This window comes from Vanessa cardui, chromosome 11 (genome assembly GCF_905220365.1).
Source record: "Vanessa cardui chromosome 11, ilVanCard2.1, whole genome shotgun sequence".
Taxonomy (NCBI): domain Eukaryota; kingdom Metazoa; phylum Arthropoda; class Insecta; order Lepidoptera; family Nymphalidae; genus Vanessa; species Vanessa cardui.
The window spans coordinates 9,791,329-9,810,880 of NC_061133.1; the positions used below are offsets into that span (position 1 = coordinate 9,791,329).

Genomic DNA, 19,552 nt, shown 5'->3' on the forward strand with positions numbered 1-19,552 from the left:
ATTTCATTAACTAGCTATTCTTGTACATTGACCTCGCTTTATCCTATGCGATAAATGAAAAAATAAGCACGTATATCAGAATTCAATTCAAAAACAACTTAAATATCATACAATTATTTGGAATTCTAATGACCTCTTTGATTTTTATATTATCTTGAGAATATAACTATAGTCCATGTATGCAATGGTTTTTTGAATTGAATGGTACAAGGCGAGAGGACGTAATCTTCTAGTCAACAGACAGACTGACATAATATGTATGTGTTTGTAAACAAGTGAATTCTCACAAAGAAAGACCGTCGTAGTCTTAAGACTAACGGTTTAAACAGCTTTCCAAGACAAGTTTTAGATTTCGGAATGCTATTAAGAAAGTCACGATAGGAAAACCTTAAACTGTTCCAATTTCATCCACTAATCGACTTCAAATTGCAAACTCAAGATTGAACCCAAGATCGCTAGTTACTAAAAAAAATAGACCATCAAATATACTTCTATAAATTAGTAATATGACAGTAAGAATGTTAAACGAGCTAGTTAAGTACATATTGTATTAAGGATATTAAACATACAAATATTACCGAAGCAATTTTCTCATAACTCCAAACCCATTAATTATCCCAAAATTCTGACTATATAAAATCGAAAACATCACAATCTGTCATAACAATGTTCAATAGCTAAGTATTAATCTTTATCCTTTAATAAGACGTCTACGAATGTTTAATTAAACCGTAGATAGAATATTTATTTTACCGACGACTCGACCTCGTTATGAAAGTAAATATTTAAAAGCGGCATACCCTCTTAAATTGCCTCCTTCAGTTTTATTGAACTCAAAAGAATATACTTGTAACTTCATATATCTGCTAAGAATTAAAAAAAATAAAGAAGCGTCCAAACGCTGATAATATATATTTTATAGGTCTATAAAATGTGACAAGAATTAATATAATTATTTTCTTATTTCTCATATTTGAATAATTAAGGAGAGCTGAGATGGCCCAGTGGTTAGAACGCGTGCATCTTAACCGATGATTGCGAGTTCAAACTCAGGCAAGCACCACTATATATATGTGCTTAATTTGTGTTTATAATTCATATGTGAGATATTTTGATATTTTTGATCTCGTGCTTAGCGGTGAAGGAAAACATCGTGAGGAAATCTGCATGTGTTTAATTTCACCGAAATTCTGCCACATATGCATTCCACCAATCCGCATTGGAACAGCGTGGTGGAATATGTTCCAAACCCTCTTCTTAATGGAAGAGGAGGCCTTATAGCAGTGGGAAATTTTCGGGCTGTTACTTTAATTTACTTTAAATAATTAAGAACAGAGAATATTATACTAACTATGGATCCATAGTCGCAGTAACGTACATTGCTTTCCAAATTCTTATTTAATTACTTTAAGGCTTTAACGGTTAAATTAAAATATATTTCCATTCAATTAAAATCTTTACAAATGGAAAGCATTTTAGCTAAGTTCGTGAAAACGCCGATCGCTTGAATATTTTATACCTCGTAATAGACGTACGTTGAGATACCGAAGCAACAGGCTGGTTCTACGTAATATACCTACACTTCGTATATTCAATCTCGATATGATTTAACCGATATAGTCTATAATTTTATTAACTGAAAATATAACTTTATATAACAACTTTAAGCTTGACATTTTATTAAATATTAATTTAGCTCTTGCATTATAAATCAAATCAAATCAAAAATCAAATAAAATATCCTAAATTATAAATGTGTACTTCTATAGTTAAACATTTCTAGTTTTCATTACACGAATAGTATTCGTAATATGTATTTTATTCAAAAAATAAAGCAGACGTAATCTAGGATCGGATTCGATAAGTTTCGCGATAAAACAAAGTGAAAATCGATTGTGACAAACGAAAAATGCGAAGCGTATTCTGGACTAAGTTGAACTTATCGTAGGTTTCCCTTTTGGATTCCTTCAAAGAACATTATTGTTTATTATTTATTAAGAACAAGATAATGTTTCTGTTATTTATTAGGTTATAAAAGTTAGTAATATTATTGTCATATTGGCTTATTTAAGTGGTAGCCTGAAGCTGCGTAGATGTGTACTCCGTATACCGTAGCGTCCCGGCCACCACTCGCCGCCCGAGCGTCACGCGTTGCGCACGTCTACACAGTATCATCCCTGACGGAATTTACGCGTCCCGACACTGACAATCGTGGTAGCATGTGTTAAGTGGTCATCGAATTGAGCAATATGAAAGGCAGACATCAATTCCGTCGCCGATTTAGTTTACAGCCTTCCTTCCTGAAAGAGGAACCCGAAGAAGATAGAAGACCGCCAAGGTATGTGATTTCCAAAAATATTTTAACAAAGTCAATATTATTGTTAGTTTCTATTGAGGCTATGTTTGCAAAGGCCTGTTGTATTACATAGTTTATCCTAACTCGTCGGGTCGAAGGAAAGTTTGGACAATTAACATAATTGGAGCTAAATTGCTCGATCCAAGAACGTATCCTATTTCTTCGACAAAGTTTTACACCTTTTCAGTTGGAGAATTTATTACATTTAAAAGCTATATCGACTGAAAATGATTATATACTTTTTAATCCTTTTATTTTAAATATTTAAACGAATACACTTCTGTTCATGATAATTTAAATAGTACTCGAATCGAGTCCGTAAATTTAGTGTAATTTATATTGTGATGAGCTATTTACAGATCATTTTGAAGCATTGTTAAACAAAAATTTAAATTTGTGAAACAATTTTTTTTAATGGATATACAGACTAATTATAGAGCCATTTGGTGACTGGACACCACATACACAGGGATAGGATAACAATAAATGTCTCTCAAATATCCAAAGTATCTTTGACCTTGGAATCAAAGATTTCTCTTGTGCTGATTGATACACTGGCTCATTTAGCCTGCAACTTAAATACAACGATAATAATACATTGCTGTTTCGTCTGTGTTAATATGATATGGCCCATACCCCAATGGACTTGCATGAAGATCTACCACAAATTATTTCCAACCAGTTAATCTTCCTCCAAACTTAATATATTGGAACTTTGATTTAGAGCATTACTATATAAATAAATGGCGCATAACATTTAGCGGACATTAAAAATTAAAAGCCTTTGTGAGTATTGCGCTTGTTTTAACGATCGGTAATAAATTAGGATTTACCTTTAATGTATTTTATCCTTGACTCTTACTGTCTAGAAGATAAAATAAATGGTTGATGTCTGAACAACCTTTGTTATTTCAGATCATATTATCTATTCAAGTTTATTATTATATTAATAATTTATTTTTATTGAAAAACCTAATACATCGAATGAATATAAAAGTGTTTTATATGGTAGAAAAAAAATGAAATTACATTACTTCCACCATCGTATGGATAGCACGTAAAAAGGTTTTATGAAAAAAAAAATCGCAGTCGATGATTTCATCAATACATTTTCGTTATTATTTTATTTTTCAATTCGCAAATAAGCACCATCCAATTAAAAACGTTTTTTATATTTGTCTCACTCGTGTTTTTTTTTTAATTTATTGTATGAAAATATTGCCATTTCGATAAAAAACGAGATTGCATTTGTGTATATTTGCGTTAAAATAATATGACAGATTTAAAAAATTCAAAAAAAGAATCTCCTCTTAATGTTATAAATTATTTGTTCAGTTGATTGCTATCAACTTTTAAATAGTAAATGTTTAAAGTAAACTTATATGACGAAGCCCGTGGGAAGATTTAACAGGATGGCCTTACATTTGGAGAAAGATCACTTTTAAGTTTTTGCCTTAAGATTTAACATAAGTACGCTAAGATTAGACTGCATTCTACATCTCTAGCCTTAACCTACATTTATATACAAAAATAAAATATGCCTTTAAGTCTAATAGTTTTTTTTATCTATCTATGTATCTACTGTAAAATTGAAATTATATTTCTTTTAATATTAAAATGTATTTATATTTAAATATATGTATTTTATTAGTTTACTTCAAACTTACTAGCATTTTAAGATATTTATAAAATTAATAATGTTTATGATGATTTGAGGTTATTTTATCTAAGTTGACGCTTGTTCAATAGTACACTATAAAACGAAAACCTTTCCGAATACACTCTTTTTCATCCGCATTATTGATCTAATAGTCATACATCTATTCTTATACAGGTACGTGAGGTGTTCTGTAATTATTAATGATATATTAATTTTAACATTTAGTACCAATCTTAGTATAAAAATTATTAAATTTAATAAATTTAGGTACTTTATTCCACTGTATTAAATATTATAATATTAATTATAATTAATTATTCACTAAGAAAAAAAGAATCCTTTGTTTAATTAATTATTTATATGTCTAGAAATAGATACTTGGTGGTAGGGCTTTGTGCAAGCCCATATGGGTAGGTACCACCCACTCATCAGCTATTCTGTCGCCAAACAACAGTACTCAGTATCGTTGTGTTCCGATTTGAAGGGTGAGTGAGCCAGTGTAACTATAGGCACAAGGGACATAGGATCTTAGTTTCCAAGGTTGGTGGCGCATTAACGATGTAAGGAATATTTAATGTTTCTTACAGCGTCATTGTCTATGGGTGATGGTGACCACTTATCATCAGGTGGCCCATATGCTCGTCCGCCAACCTATTCCATAAAAAAAAAGATAGACTCTCATAGTTGGCATCGATAACGAAACAAAACTCGAATTGTCACACACTAAATGGATATATAAATAATCTATGGCTTAAACAATATACTGAAAAAAAAAAATTGTTTGCTAATTTTTCTAAGTTTGTTGGCTGACTATTAATAGATAGTATAGCTCGTCTTCCGTCGGGATTTGATAAAGACTTAATATAATTTACTGGCCCTCTTCAACCTGGATTTGCTTTAGCTCTAGAGCAGAACACAGTGAGTGTTGAGTGTGGACTAATCTCGTAACTGAATCAGCTTTGCATAAAATAGACTAGGTATTCTATTATAAGACAACCAAACCATATGGTAGCACTTATGTTGTACTAATGTAATACATTATTTATGCGTCAAACTATGCCCATTAAATTATCTATACACAGTTTCTAGGTTTCCTTTTCGACAAGATTGTTTTGAATGTTATACACATATTATAAATGTGAAAGTAACTATATCTATCTGTCTGTTTGTTCTCCTTAGAAAGCTAACCTACTGGACTGAAATGATATGAAAATTGATATATAGAAAGCTTGTACTCCAAGGCACGGTACTAATTTGTATGCGTAACACCACATAACCCTTTAACGCGATAACACCTAATAACTATTTATTTTGAATGCGAGTATTTAAGTTACTCAATTTTGTTCGTGTATTGACATTTATTTTGTCTTTGATACTATTCATTAAAATCTAATTGAAATATGTCTTTCTATATTATTTCGTGAAGTAATCACGAGAAAATAATTCATTCAAACAAAACAAAAGCATCATACAATTCTTAATTATGATTAAATACGTGCTTACTCGAATGTGTGCTTATATGACATAACTTGTCGTTTCGTTTATTTGAACGAGCTTGGAGTTCATTTCGTCAAACATATAAGCAAAACATTTGCTTAACAGATAGCCTATATGAGCAAAAGTATTCCCAACGCTCTCATATGTCCTCAAATACGCTGCAATACGTTACATTTGTGTGGCATAATGTGTTGCACGTATGTATATCACTGTTTGTATGTGTGAGTGCATATAATGATAACGTGATGAATAAATTGAGTTACTGTATTATACGTTTTTGAATAAATGAATACAATTCACCAAGCTTGACATGAAAACATTTTTAATTTCAACAGTTTCTCCGTATGAAATGGCGGAAAATACAACTTTTTTTAATGTACAAGGTTACTTGTGTGGAGTTTGCATCATCATGTCTATACGACTGAATGTATTTGGATGACTATGAAAGCTAAATAGATGTGGTCGTTTCCTAGATAAGAGTTATGGAAATTCTATGAAAGAGAAGCAACAGACAAAAGCTCTTATATGAAATTGTTTTCTAATGGCTTTACGAAACAATACGAATGTGCTACTTTCAGTGCCAGGTCGGAAAAAATATATTTGTTCAATGGTAGTTCCATTGGATTTAAAAAGTGAACTTCGCAAATGGAGCGCAATGCTGCTTGGATATTAATAATAACACGTTTTTTTTTCTATTTCGATTGTCTGTTACTTAACTTACTAAGATCCTAAGTATCAATAATAGTCAAAATAAAAAAAATCATTAGTAGCGTGAACTTTAGAAATTAAGAAGAAGATTTCTTAAGAAATTTTACACTGTAATGGTTAAAATTTGTCTACACTGAGGACTATAGGCGGGAGTAAAAATTGCGTTTTATTCATATCTATAACGCTATATAATTATATATAATTGTCTCGATTTCTTAGTAAATACTTTGTATATTAGTTATTTTATTGAATTGTCACACTTAAGTGGCAGTGGGCGGGGCACATTGCTAGAAGAACTGATGGCCGATGGAGGCGACGAGTTCTCGAGTGGCGACCACGGACTGGAAGACACAGCGTGGGTAGGCCCCACGAGGTGGTCCGACGACCTGGTGAAGGTCGTGGGAAGACGCTGGTTGCGGGCTGCACAGGACCGGTCGTTGTGGTGATCTTTGGGGGAGGCCTATGTCCAGCAGTGGACGTCTCACGGCTGAAATGATGATGATATTAGTTATGAATTTTAATCAAGAACAAAACAAATATTAAAAAAAATCGACTTAGAATTTAGACATTTCTCCGATAGAAGTTTATCGCTTTCATCGACATCTTCTTACAATTATTATGGGATCGCGCCACGTGTAGCCAGTGCTATTGTTTACTATTGTGATAATTAACTTTCATCAATACCCTTTATTCAAACGACACTTGGAGTATTTATTATACAGCCTTTTAAATTGTTTTATATTATGTAGTTTATAATTAATTATTTCATTAATAAGTATTGTAAGTGTGAGTATTTCGTAATGACAGTCATTATAAAATTTATATTGATTACATGACGTGGTAGGAGAATATTTTATGTGTGTGCAACGTCGTGACATTAGTTGCTAGTGTGTGTGCTGTTTTTTTATGATGGTTTTTATTATGCTATCACATAACGATGTAACAATATGGTAGACGAATTTTAGTGGGTTGAATGACCTCGTTTTACATTAACGTAAAATTTCAATATACAATCACATTACAACAACAACAACAGCCTGTAAATTCCCACTGCTGGGATCACATTAACGATACATAAAATATAAAAACAATAATAATAAAAATGATAAAACACTCCATTCGTACTAATGAGTGTCGTAGGAACACCAATCACAACCATCAAAACAATACAATGTATATATAATATAATAAAGAATTTCTGAAGAAGGTAAAACATAAAGGACGCGTTTTATTCTATTCTAGATTCTCTTATTTCTACACAATTTATAACTCTGCGAAGATCCAAAATGAATGTACGATCATAATTAATAATAAATCGATCCTATGAGATGGTATATGTGCGAATCTCTATCGCTCCAAGTCCGTTTTATTTTCACTCGAATTTCAAATAAAGTGTTCTGATTGGTCATTTCGAATTTGAATAGAAAAGACTGGTTTTACATACAACAAAGAGAACAATGATCGTTAGTCAATGTCTAACGTTGCTGACTATATATATAGCCACGTCGTGTTATCCAAGTGGGTGAAGCCTTAGGGAGCGCTTCTGAGAAGACTTAACAGATCATAAAAGCCAAAATCCCGAGTTATCGTGGCCTTCCGTTTTTAAACACAGCGAACAAAGGCTTTTGCTGAGAACTTGCAACACTTGATAAATTTTATATCAGACATACATTTATTGTTGCTAAAAGAACTTCGGACCTACCGTCATATGCTAATATGTAAAATTTATACTTACACTCCTTCATTCATTATTTTTCTGTTCTATTGCTTGCAGTAATTTTAGGCTATTACATTTACAGGCAAGTTTGTCTCATTGACAGCGTAATACCATTGTTAGGTTTGGCTTTTATTGTTCAAAATGCCAATAAACAAAACCGGAACTAATTATCACCGGGAGCTAAGAAATACTATTTATTTAGGTACCTACTTTTGTTCTTTAGAACTGAAAGCAATAATAACACATTTCTTAAATGATCCTCGCAAATTGAAGAGATAATTTCTTCGGTCAGATCAATATAACTTATTGATTTCTAGTGGCTAGGTTATATTTTGGCAAATGATTATTAAGTCTCAGGTTAAAAACAAAAAAGTGAAGCAGCAAATGTTATCGCACTTTGCTTACGAAAAATTATCCATACCAACTTACAAGACGAGATACAAGATTATTATGCTCTTCGTAAGACACGTGAGGCCTTCCATCCTGTACGTGTCCTTCAGGTAAAAAGAAAATTAGGTAAGAAGAAAGTTTATATGGATATATATATCATGTCAACAGTATTTGTAAATACGAAAACCGTCACGGTTACTTTTATACTGATTTTCTTTAATAAAAACGCCAATAATTATATTGAAAAAAAAATAAGCCACGTTTCAAATGACCGTTCACGCGTTCAACGACGCATCCGAACATTTTTACATCGGTTACAAAGAATCGCACGACGCGGCGTCAGCTCTTTTATGAAACTATCCCATTATGTTCGAATAAAAGCTATGACGACGTCGCACCCTCTTTCTAACTGTAACATTATTACTGTCCATTCATCCGATATTAATGATGTTTCTTTTTAAATAAAAGTATCGATAAACCGTATCGGAAAGTTCAAATGTCACGTCCTGTAACAAAGAATATATTTTTGTCTTTGATTAAAAATGGAACGGCGTAACTCACATATCTGAACCATGGGATTCCTGTTAAGGAGAAGATTTGTGAGCTTATTATCGCTCTAATGCATGTTGGTTAAATACATATTTTATGGTAGGATGAGCAAATGCAGCCTTCCCGAGGCTTTCATCGCCAATCAAGAGAGTTATGCACACGGATTAATCACGTGAATAATCAGTGTTGTTTGCAAAGATCAAATATTTAATAAGATGTAAGATTAATCTCTTCCTTCCACTGGCTTATCAATACAATACGTTTGAGTAAACTAAGTTAATCTCTGTTAAAACAGATGTATATATATCGATCGAAATAACAAAATCAACTGACTACACGGAACTACAATCGATATTAATTTCTTAATTTACGTCTTAATGAGATTTGAATTTTTTTTTATGGTTTAGGTTAGCGGACGAGCATATGGACCACCTGATGGTAGGTGGTCACCATCACCCATAGACAATGAAGCTGTAAGAATTATTAACTCTTCATTACATCGTCAATGTGTCACTAACCTTGGGAATTAAGATGTTATATCCAAGGGACATATGTCTCATGTCTGTAGTAACACTGGCTCACTCACCCTTCAAACCGGAACGCAATAATACTGAGTACTGTTATTTGGCGTTAGAATAACTGATGATGAGATGAGTGGGTGGTACCTACCCAGACGGGCTTACACAAAGCCCTACCACCAAGTAATATATATACCTAATAGTTCACATTCTCGATTTGAAATGTTTAATATGAGTTATTTAATCAGGTAAATATACTATGTTTCGAGTATATTATCCTTTTATTCAGATGCCAATATCATGAATTACTTATTATTCACATGATACCTATTGTATGTTGAAGATACAACGCCAGAAACTTCTACGCGATTGTCAACAGCAGTTGTATAGAATAGTAAATTATTCTGAGAGACATCCATTTTATTTATTTCGAAGCCAACGAAAGATATCTATAGGAATTCGAATGGGATGTGATATAGTATTCAAAGTATAAGAGAAGTATTTTTTAGAAATAAATACTACTAGTACAAGAACGAACATAAGCTAGATGTGAACGTTAATCATGTAACACAGGGTTAGTAATTAGTTTGGTGTCTTAAATGTTTTGCATATTGTTAAACTGGTGACTCCAAATTCTATGAATTTTCTTAAACTCTACAGTAAATCATTTTTGAATAAAGTAAATTAACAACCTGTAAATTTTCCACTGCTGGGTTAAGCCTCCTTCTCTCCTATCCTCTCTTTAATGGGAGAGTAGTAGTAGAATATTCCACCACGCTGTTCCAATGCGAGTTGTTGGAATGCACATGTGGCAGAATGAAATTGATGAAATTACGTTAAATGAATGAAATTAGACACATGCAGGTTTCCTCGCGATGTTTTTCTTCACCGCCGAGCACAACATGAATTACAGTCACAAATTAAGCACATATATAATAAGTATGCTGGCCTGAATTTGAACCCAAAATCATCGGTTAAGATGTACGTGTTCTAACGACTGGGCCATCTCAGCTCTCATTTTTGAATCGTCTAATATAAAATAATAGTCCTGCTAAATTTATTTCACCGTCATCTACGAATCGGTGGTGTTTGTTATTGACAATCTGTAAGTAAGTATAATGCTTCTATTTAATGCCTTTGCTTGAAAGCAAAGTGCCACTAATTAGTAGTGACACTTTGCTTTAGGACACTTTGGACCACCGCTCAGCTCGAATTTTAAGATTTATTTTCATATGTACGTACATTGGTCATTGTCAGGTAAATCAACATGACTAGTTAAAAAATTATAACAATTTTTATTTACATTTCATTTCAAATTCAAAGACTAATTCTTATTTCAATATAAAAGCACGCATACACTACACATTTACTTATTGAATGTAAACAAAATCTCTCAATGGTTTACAAGGAAATAAAGTCATCGCGATTCGTGTTTATATTATTTTAAAACATCTGCATGTAACATTTTTTCCCATCTATTTAAATTTTTTCATATTTTCTTACTTATTTATCTATTTGCTTTGACGGTTCAGTCATTTCCTCCATTTGTCGATTATTGTTGTGATTTCTATTGCTATGAATAAAGAAAAGTAAAATGGCTACAAAAATATATCCCAAATAGACCAATTCCTGTATGTTTTGATCATTTTTTTCAAGAATTATTTGGTCGAATTTTGATGTGGAAAAACTAAATAGTCAATAAATTTGTTAGCTCACAATTACGTTCGACGCAAAGACATTTATTTTACTTTATAATTGATTTTTTTACGTTAAAACACATGCATAGTCCGCAAAAAAATTCCTAACTCTGTGTTATCTAATAATAGAGGTTACAAGGTTTGCTTGTTCCTTGTATGCAAAAGTAGTTAGAGCAGCACCATTTTTGAAATTCTACCACCATATATTATGAAGATTTAGAAGAGACAATTAGTATAATAATAATAAATATTGGACAACATAACAGACATCACTCTGATCCCAATGTAAGTAGCTAAAGCGCTTGTCTTATGGAAAATCAGAAGTAAATACGGTACCACAAAGACCCAGACCCAAGACAGCATAGAAAACGAATGAACATTTTCTAAATCGACTCGGTCGGGAATCTAACCAAAAAAATATTTCTTAAGACCCATTGAAAGGAATTAAAATGTCCCACATTTTAATTCCTTTCAATGTCTTAAGAAATATTTTTTTAACTGATATATGATCGAAATCAGGACACTATCACACAGGACAGCTATCATATTGCCATAGACAACATCATCCACGAGTTAAATTTCATACGATAATAAACTAATGAAGAAGTAGCTGAAATACAAGAGATGAGATATATCCATACCGATGAACTAATTACGCCTTATTAATTGATTGATTACGCTTGCTGCCCCACTCCTGAATCCATTCTTACTTATTAATATAAACTTATTGTTTTTTGATATTCATAACGATATACAGATCATAATATTAATTTATAGATATATATTGTGTTGCTAATATTTAAATCTTAACAACTAATACTCGGTAATTATTCATCTAAGATGTCAGTGTCCTATTTCTAATGACCTATTGCAAGCTTTTACATATAATTTCGACATTTGTCTCTCGTCACTCGCTTAGGGAGGTCGAATGTTACATTAGACGTTAAATCACACTAATTTGGCCCTTGGAATTAACTAGTTATAATAGGAATTAACGTCATGTTATCTTATATATGTTTTAATATAATATATGTATATCATTAACATTACATTGTGTAAAACAAAGTCGCTTACTGCTGTCTGTCCCTATGTATGCTTAGATCTTTAAAATACGCAACGGATTTTGATGCGGTTATTTTAAAAAGATAAAGTGATTTGAGACGAAGGCTTTTGTATATAATACTCTATATAATAATGAAACACTTATAATTTGAGAAGTTTCTAATGTGATGTCATAAATAAACAAATTTTGTACTTAATTTAGTATTAGTATTGCACCCGTGAGAAGACGAAGCGAGTCGCTAGTAAGTAAATATTAAAAGAAATCTGTTTACGTCACCATAAATGGTTTTTATTGAAAAATATGGCAATGAAAAGCATATCTGGTTTTAAATAACGAAGGTTTCAAAAAGAATTCGAATAATACATGGCACGTTTTATTTCTCTTTCAACAAAATCAACTAGAAGTTGGTGACATACCCTTTTGTCTCCGACTGCATTTTACATTTCTAAGCCGAGAGTATATGGCTTGATTGCCTCTTTTCAGTTTAGTTCGCTGACTGTTTTTTTGCTTTTTTTTCAGTAAATCTATTTTAAGCTTTTTTGTTTCACTACGAATGTACATATTATATATTCGACCAAAAAGTTTTAATGGCGTGACCACCGTTTTTTGATCTTGCTGGAAAAACGTTCTCATGCGATTCACCCATATGATGCGTATATGGGACTCGCCGATGCTTAAAATGCAATGTGGGGCATCCTGGCATACTGGAAAATCTATTAAAAGTGGGAAAACATCGTTTTTTTTCACGGGATCGCTTGCGCATGATACTATAATGTATCGAAGGCTAGCTTCACTATGCGGGCCTTCAAGCTAAAGGGGTTCCCAGCATAGATAAAGAGTCCCTCATTTCCCAGCGATATTATGGCGGAAGGAGAACGTGCGCGTAAAGCCGAAGTCTTCTCTCCGGTGTGTCGTGGCACCGATAATCCCAGCGTTTCAAATGGGGGTCGAACGCCGCCACTGACATTTTCCCTGCTGATTGGGTCCTACATCTCCAAATCCGGGCTCTTTGAGCAATAGCAATGACCCACCCCGGCTCACTCTGGCTTCCCCCCGGTAACGGTTCCGGGAACTCCTAGGGCAGTGCCTAGCAGGTTGACTTCTAATCTTTATTCTATATCTATAACTTGAATTATCTACAATTTGGAAAGAAGCAGAAAAAACTGTTTTGATTAAACAGTAATGCATAGAATATTCTTCTAAATATTTTCAGGTTGACGCCTCGCTCCGCAGGGATTAGTTATTCTTGGTACCATTAGAAATCAATATATAGGCTAAAGGTCACTCCTTCCCCATATTTATTATTAGTGTCTTTCATACTATTTAAATTAAATAACGACATCTTATACAAGTATATCAAAATTCGTTGTCTCTTTAGCGTATCTACACTCCTACATATATTAAAAATCATACCCCAGTCAAATAGTAGAGTTCCATTTTCAATTTTCATAAATGTTTTATACGAAAATTTAATAATTCATAAAAAAATATCACCATTAAATTGACTACTATTGTTCCTTGGTAGTTATGTTGATTTCAGAAATAAAATGAATTTCAATTTATTAAAATGAAATTTCAAACATAATCAAGTGCGTCATGTATTGTATTGTAATTGTTGCTGTGACTGCAATCGCATGAATTTTAATTTGTACGACAATATACATTAATTTTACATTTCGTATTAACAGTTAACTGTTACAGGCTGGTTCACGATCAATATAGGAATATTAATACACTGGAATATGTCACTGTTTGAATATAATATCACCCAGAAACAATGGTTGATATGGCTGACAACGCTTTATACTCGTGATCACGCCTATCTAATATTGCCTGTCTAAATTATGTCTCTTATTATTATTTATATAAAATAACCTATATTTGTAAAATGGGTTACTTTTCACTTGAATTGCCAACAAATAACTAGATTAAATATAATGTTAATTACTAGTTAATATTTATAAATGTCGAAGCATCAAAAAGACTAATTAGGACGTTTTTCTTGACAACCTCCATGGTCAAGTGGTGTGTACACCGGTTTTCATGTGTACGCCACTCCGAGATCCCGGGTTCGATTCCCGACCGAGTCTCTCGATTATCATAAGATTTCTATGTTGTCTTGGGTCTGGGTGGTACCATCGTTACTTCTGATTTTCCATAACACAAGTGCTTTAGCTACTTACATTGGGATCAGAGTAATGTATGTGATGTTGTCTCATATTTATATTATTTTTTATCGCAAACATGACAGTTGAAAAGTTTTGTGTCAGGAAATATCGGAAGTGAGCCACTACACTTATATTCTGAATATTATCATGTCTGATGGCATCATCGAGTTGATGCCTAACTCTTCGTTATTGATGAGTACGTGTCCACCAAAGTTATTGTACTATTAAAGTTAAAGTACTTATTACTAGTTGCCGCCTGCGGCTTCGCTCGCATTTGTAGGGGTTATTTGTCTATTTGTCGTGTTAGCCAAACTAGGTACCCCATGTCATTCCTTAGAGTTAAATTTTGATACCAAATTTCATGAATTCGGTTCATTAGGTTCGTCGTGAAAGAGCGACAGACAGACAGTTTTTTTATGGCTAAATGTTGACGGATGAGCATATGGGCCACCTGATGGTAAGTGGTCACCATCACCCATAGACAATGTCGCTGTAAGAAATATTAACTATTCTTTACATATATCATAACTTAACTTAACTTAACATATATATCAATGTGTCACCAACCTTGGGAAATAAGATTTTATGTCCTTTGTGCATGTAGTTACACTGGCTCACTCACCCTTCAAACCGGAACAGAACAATACTGAGTACTGTTGTTTGGCGGTAGAATAACTGATGAGTGGGTGGTACCTACCCAGACGGGCTTGCACAAAGCTCTACCACCAAGTAAACACAGATAGAGTTACTTTCACACTTATTATATTAGCATAGATAAAATAAAGTGAAATATTATATAAAGATATTGTGTAAAGTATGTCCCTGAACGATAAATACCAATTGGACTTGTACTGGCAATCCACGAAGACGCACCCCATAATTTTCCGAGCGGGGAAAGCGCGGCGTGCTCAACCCAAGCGTTGCTTAGTCACGGCGACCTCAGTACGTTGTATATGGCCAATTAAACTTACATTGGCCTGGATATATCAGATTACTCCATTTTTTATTATTAAATATAAAAAAGTGGTTAAAAGATTAAGTTACCAAACTTCCACAAAATTCACTAAATGAAAATTTTAAAATGAAAATTCGTGCCCTAGACCAAACAATTCTGAATAATTTAAAAATTCAAACTAATATACTATTATTATAGTATATTATTATAGTTCTGTTATATAAATGATATTTAGTTTTGAAACATACCAACCTATTTTGAATATAACACTTATAAATATACATTTCTTGCAATAAATATTTATTATTTAAAATATTATTATCATTATATGTATCATTTAACCGATGATTACGGGTTCAAATCCAGGGAAACACTAGTAAATGTGCTTAGTTTATGTTTGTAATTTATCTCTTCTCGTTGGTGAAGGAAACATCTTGAGGAAACCTGCATTTGTCAAATTTGATTGAATTTCTGGCACATGTGTATTCCACCAACCCGCATTGGAACAGCGTGGTGGAATATGTTCTAAATCCTCTCCTTAATGGAAGAGGAGGCCTTAGCTCAGCAGTGGGAAATTTACAGGCTTTTACTTTATATTATTTACAAGTACGTACGTGCTGATATAATCCAATATTTAAATATGTGCCCGTGGTGTCCTTCTTTCCTAATTATTTCCAGTGTAATGAATGTATGGCAACATGAAGAAAAAAAGGTTCTGGTACAATATTAACGTTATTAACATTCGTTTTTCGTCGTTATCAACAATATTCACCTCCTTTAAATTGTTTTCTCAGTAATACCTTAAATAATTATTTGTTTAGAAAACTAAAACATTAATTACTTGTTAATTTTTATTGTTTACTTGGTGGTAGGGCTTTTTGCAAGCCCGTCTGGGTAGGTACCACCCACTCATCAGTTTTCTACCGCCAAATAACAGTACTCAACATTGTTGTGTTCCGGTTTGAAGGGTGAGTGAGCCAGTGTAACTATAGGCACAAGGGACATAACATCTTAGTTCCCAAGGTTGGTGGCACATTGACGGTGTAAGGAATAGTTAATATTTCTTACAGCGTCCTTGTCTATGGGTGATGGTGACCACTTACCATCAGGTGGCCCATATGCTGGTCTGCCTACCTATACAATAAAAAAAAATTATATAAATTAATAGAAAATAATTATGAGTTAATTTCTAACATATTTTGATTTTAACTACAAACTATTAATATGAATAAATTATTATTTTACAGGCTGTAATATTATGTTTTCTCTAAAAAGTATTTTATATTTTTGTATACCTATAAATTGACAATAAATTGAAATACAGTACAATACTATCAATTGACATACAATTATGACTATTGGATGCGAAAATTGCATCCGTATTAAATATATATGTATACAGCTATTCCTAAATTTAAACTTTAGTGTAACAATTTAAATAAATAAAACTTCCTTTCTCATTCACTACTTAAGTGTATAAAAATCTTTATTTGTATTTGGAATGCCTTTATTGAATATCTATCATTCACGAAAACAATTGGTATCATATTATACATCATTTTTTTTAACACACATATATGTGATCACATGTTACAATGGCGTAGCTAGGTGAGAAAGGTCCCCGGTGCTAGAGAAGAATCGGGTCTTCACCCCCGATACCACATAAGAAAACTTGTGAAGCTTAAGCTTTAGTTTAGAGGGCCCCCTGAACTCCGGGGGCCTGGTCCACTGCACGACTTGGCCTTACGATAGATACGCCACTGCATATTAAACACGCTCACTCAGAACTCAAGAAATCTAGCGACGGTGATGATGCTGTAAAGGTCAGTGAGTTCAACAGCACTTATGAAGTCAGAAAAAGATCTTACCTGTATATAGGCCTAGTGCGTAGCATTGTACGTAAATCTAAGTACTCACTTTGTATGATATGAAGGAGGAAACTGATCATAGGAACTCCTTAATGGATAACAATTAACGCTTTGAGGAACACTGTACACAATAGCTAAGTAATTGTTATGGCGTCTCTGCAGACGCAGAGTATAATACAGTAACCTACCGATATTGTCCCAGAGAGTGTTAGATAATCTACTGAGTTTTGACTCATTTCAATTAAATGAGTGAGTGTTTAATTAAGTAAACATATTATAGTTATTACAAGGATCTGATGTAGAATTACAGTACATATCCCATATAAGATTACCAAATAAATATATATAATTTTATTAACGCCCCAGCTTCGCACTGGTGCAATGTTGATGATAAATATACTACAAATATATTACAAAATTTGTTTATTTACTAGGTCATATTGGAAACTTCTAAAATTGTCGGCGTTTCTCTACTATATTGACCATGTATTACCTATAATCTACATAAAAAAATCCTTCCTCTCGAATCACTCAATCTATTAAAAAAACCGCATTAAAATCCGTTGCATAAATTTAAAGATCTATGCACATATACGGACAAATAGCGGTAAATGACTTTATTTTTTACTATGTAAAGATAAATTGCTTATTTAAAAGTTTGTACAAGTTTTCTTCACACGTGCGTGAAGGCGATATCATTAAAGCACAATAGAGCCTTAACCAAATAGTATCATTACTTGCAAGATATACACAACTATGTAAAATAATATAACTATAGTTTGTTCGCGTTAAGAATGCAGTTAGTTGTCATTTTACTCCGCCCCCTGACCAATCAAATCTTTTTTAACAGCAGGGTGAAGGTATATGCATATTTGTGTTAAAATTCCAACAAATTATATTTGTTTTAAAGACTAAGTATAATGAATCTTAAATTTTCGCGATTATTACACATTTAAATAAAACTAATTATAACGGATGAATCGCGTATATTAATATTTTAAACATCCCGATGTTTCGAGCACTTTGCAGTCTACCCGTGACCACGAACACTGCAAAGTGCTCGAAACGTCGGGATGTATAAATATTAATATACGCGATTCATCCGTTATAATTAGTTTTAATTAAAAGTATAATGAATTTAAAAAATACACATTAAAATAAAAAATCAAATCGGGGTGTTTAATCAACAAAATTCTTAACACTAAATACAATCGTTTGCGAATCTTGCCATCGCGATGTAGAAATTTACATATTTTCAACCGACTTCCAAAAGGAGGAGGTTATCAATTCGTCTGTATTTTTTTTCTTTTTTTTTTTATGTTTGTTACCTCATAACTTTTTACTGGGTGGACCGATTTTGATAATTTTTTTTTGTTTGAAAGGTAGTGCTTCCCGTGGGGTCCCATTTTTTTTTAATTTTTTTCCGATGATGGTATCCATATGAAAACGACATAATTCTTAAATTTGCATTATGTATATGCGCGACAAATAGGTGAATAACTGAAAATCACGTTAACCAATTTTGATTATTCTTTTTTTATTATAAAATATATACTTCAAGGGTAATTTGGTGAAAGTTTGGTAAGGTTCTGACCACAGGATCCATGACAAAGTAACGGAACGGAAGGGAACGGAACAATTCTGAGGAGCACGTTAGCGATACTCAGTCGAATCTTTTATTTATAGGTTATTTGGATATTTGAGGCACCTTCCGTAATGTGGTTATGTTTATGTAATTATCTTAGTCGAATATTATAATCAACTAGCTACCCACCCCGGCTTCGCACGGGTGCAATACTGATACTAAATATACTACAGAATTTGTGTATTTACGACATCACATCGCAAACTTCTAAAATTATCAGTGTTTCTTTACTATATTGTTCATGTATTATATACACAAACCTTCCCCTTGAATCACACTATCTTTTAAAAAAAACCGCATCAAAATCCGTTGCGTAGATTTAAAGATATAGGAACAGAGAAAGCGACTTTGTTTTATACTATGTAGTGATGGAACTCCTATACGGCTCGCAGTGAGGGTGCGATATGGGGCAGAATTTCTTACTATCTTTAATCAAATTTTGTGTATGTGATGTGATGTTATATGATGTAGGAAATATAGTTGGTCTTTTTCAAAGTTTTTTGCTCAGTTCGATTACAGCTCTTTCGAGGGATCCTTGTAGTTTACGCCGCGTGACGTATTAAATCCGCATTTAGGAAGTCTATTTTTGCTTTATTCGCAAGTTTTCTTAGAAATTGTCCTCGAAGTAGTTTCTGACTCATATAAACGGAACGCTTAATTAAAAAAAAATAGTTAGTCAACATCAGCTTCACTTAAAATCAAAAAATAAATAAAAATTTTAACAAAAAGAAAAACCGACTTCAAACAAAACACTATTTTAA

General features: G+C 32.7%; 1 protein-coding gene across 1 annotated transcript in view; it reads left to right on the plus strand.

The window, feature by feature from the left end:
- The first annotated feature begins 2,139 nt into the window (after positions 1-2,139).
- LOC124533681 (ras-related protein Rap-2b) overlaps positions 2,140-19,552 on the plus strand; it is a 43,443-nt gene continuing 26,030 nt past the window's right edge. Inside the window, exon 1 of the mRNA XM_047109109.1 lies at positions 2,140-2,338. Coding sequence (XP_046965065.1) covers positions 2,250-2,338 — 89 coding nt within the window. The 5' untranslated portion in view covers positions 2,140-2,249. The remainder of the gene's footprint in view (positions 2,339-19,552) is intronic.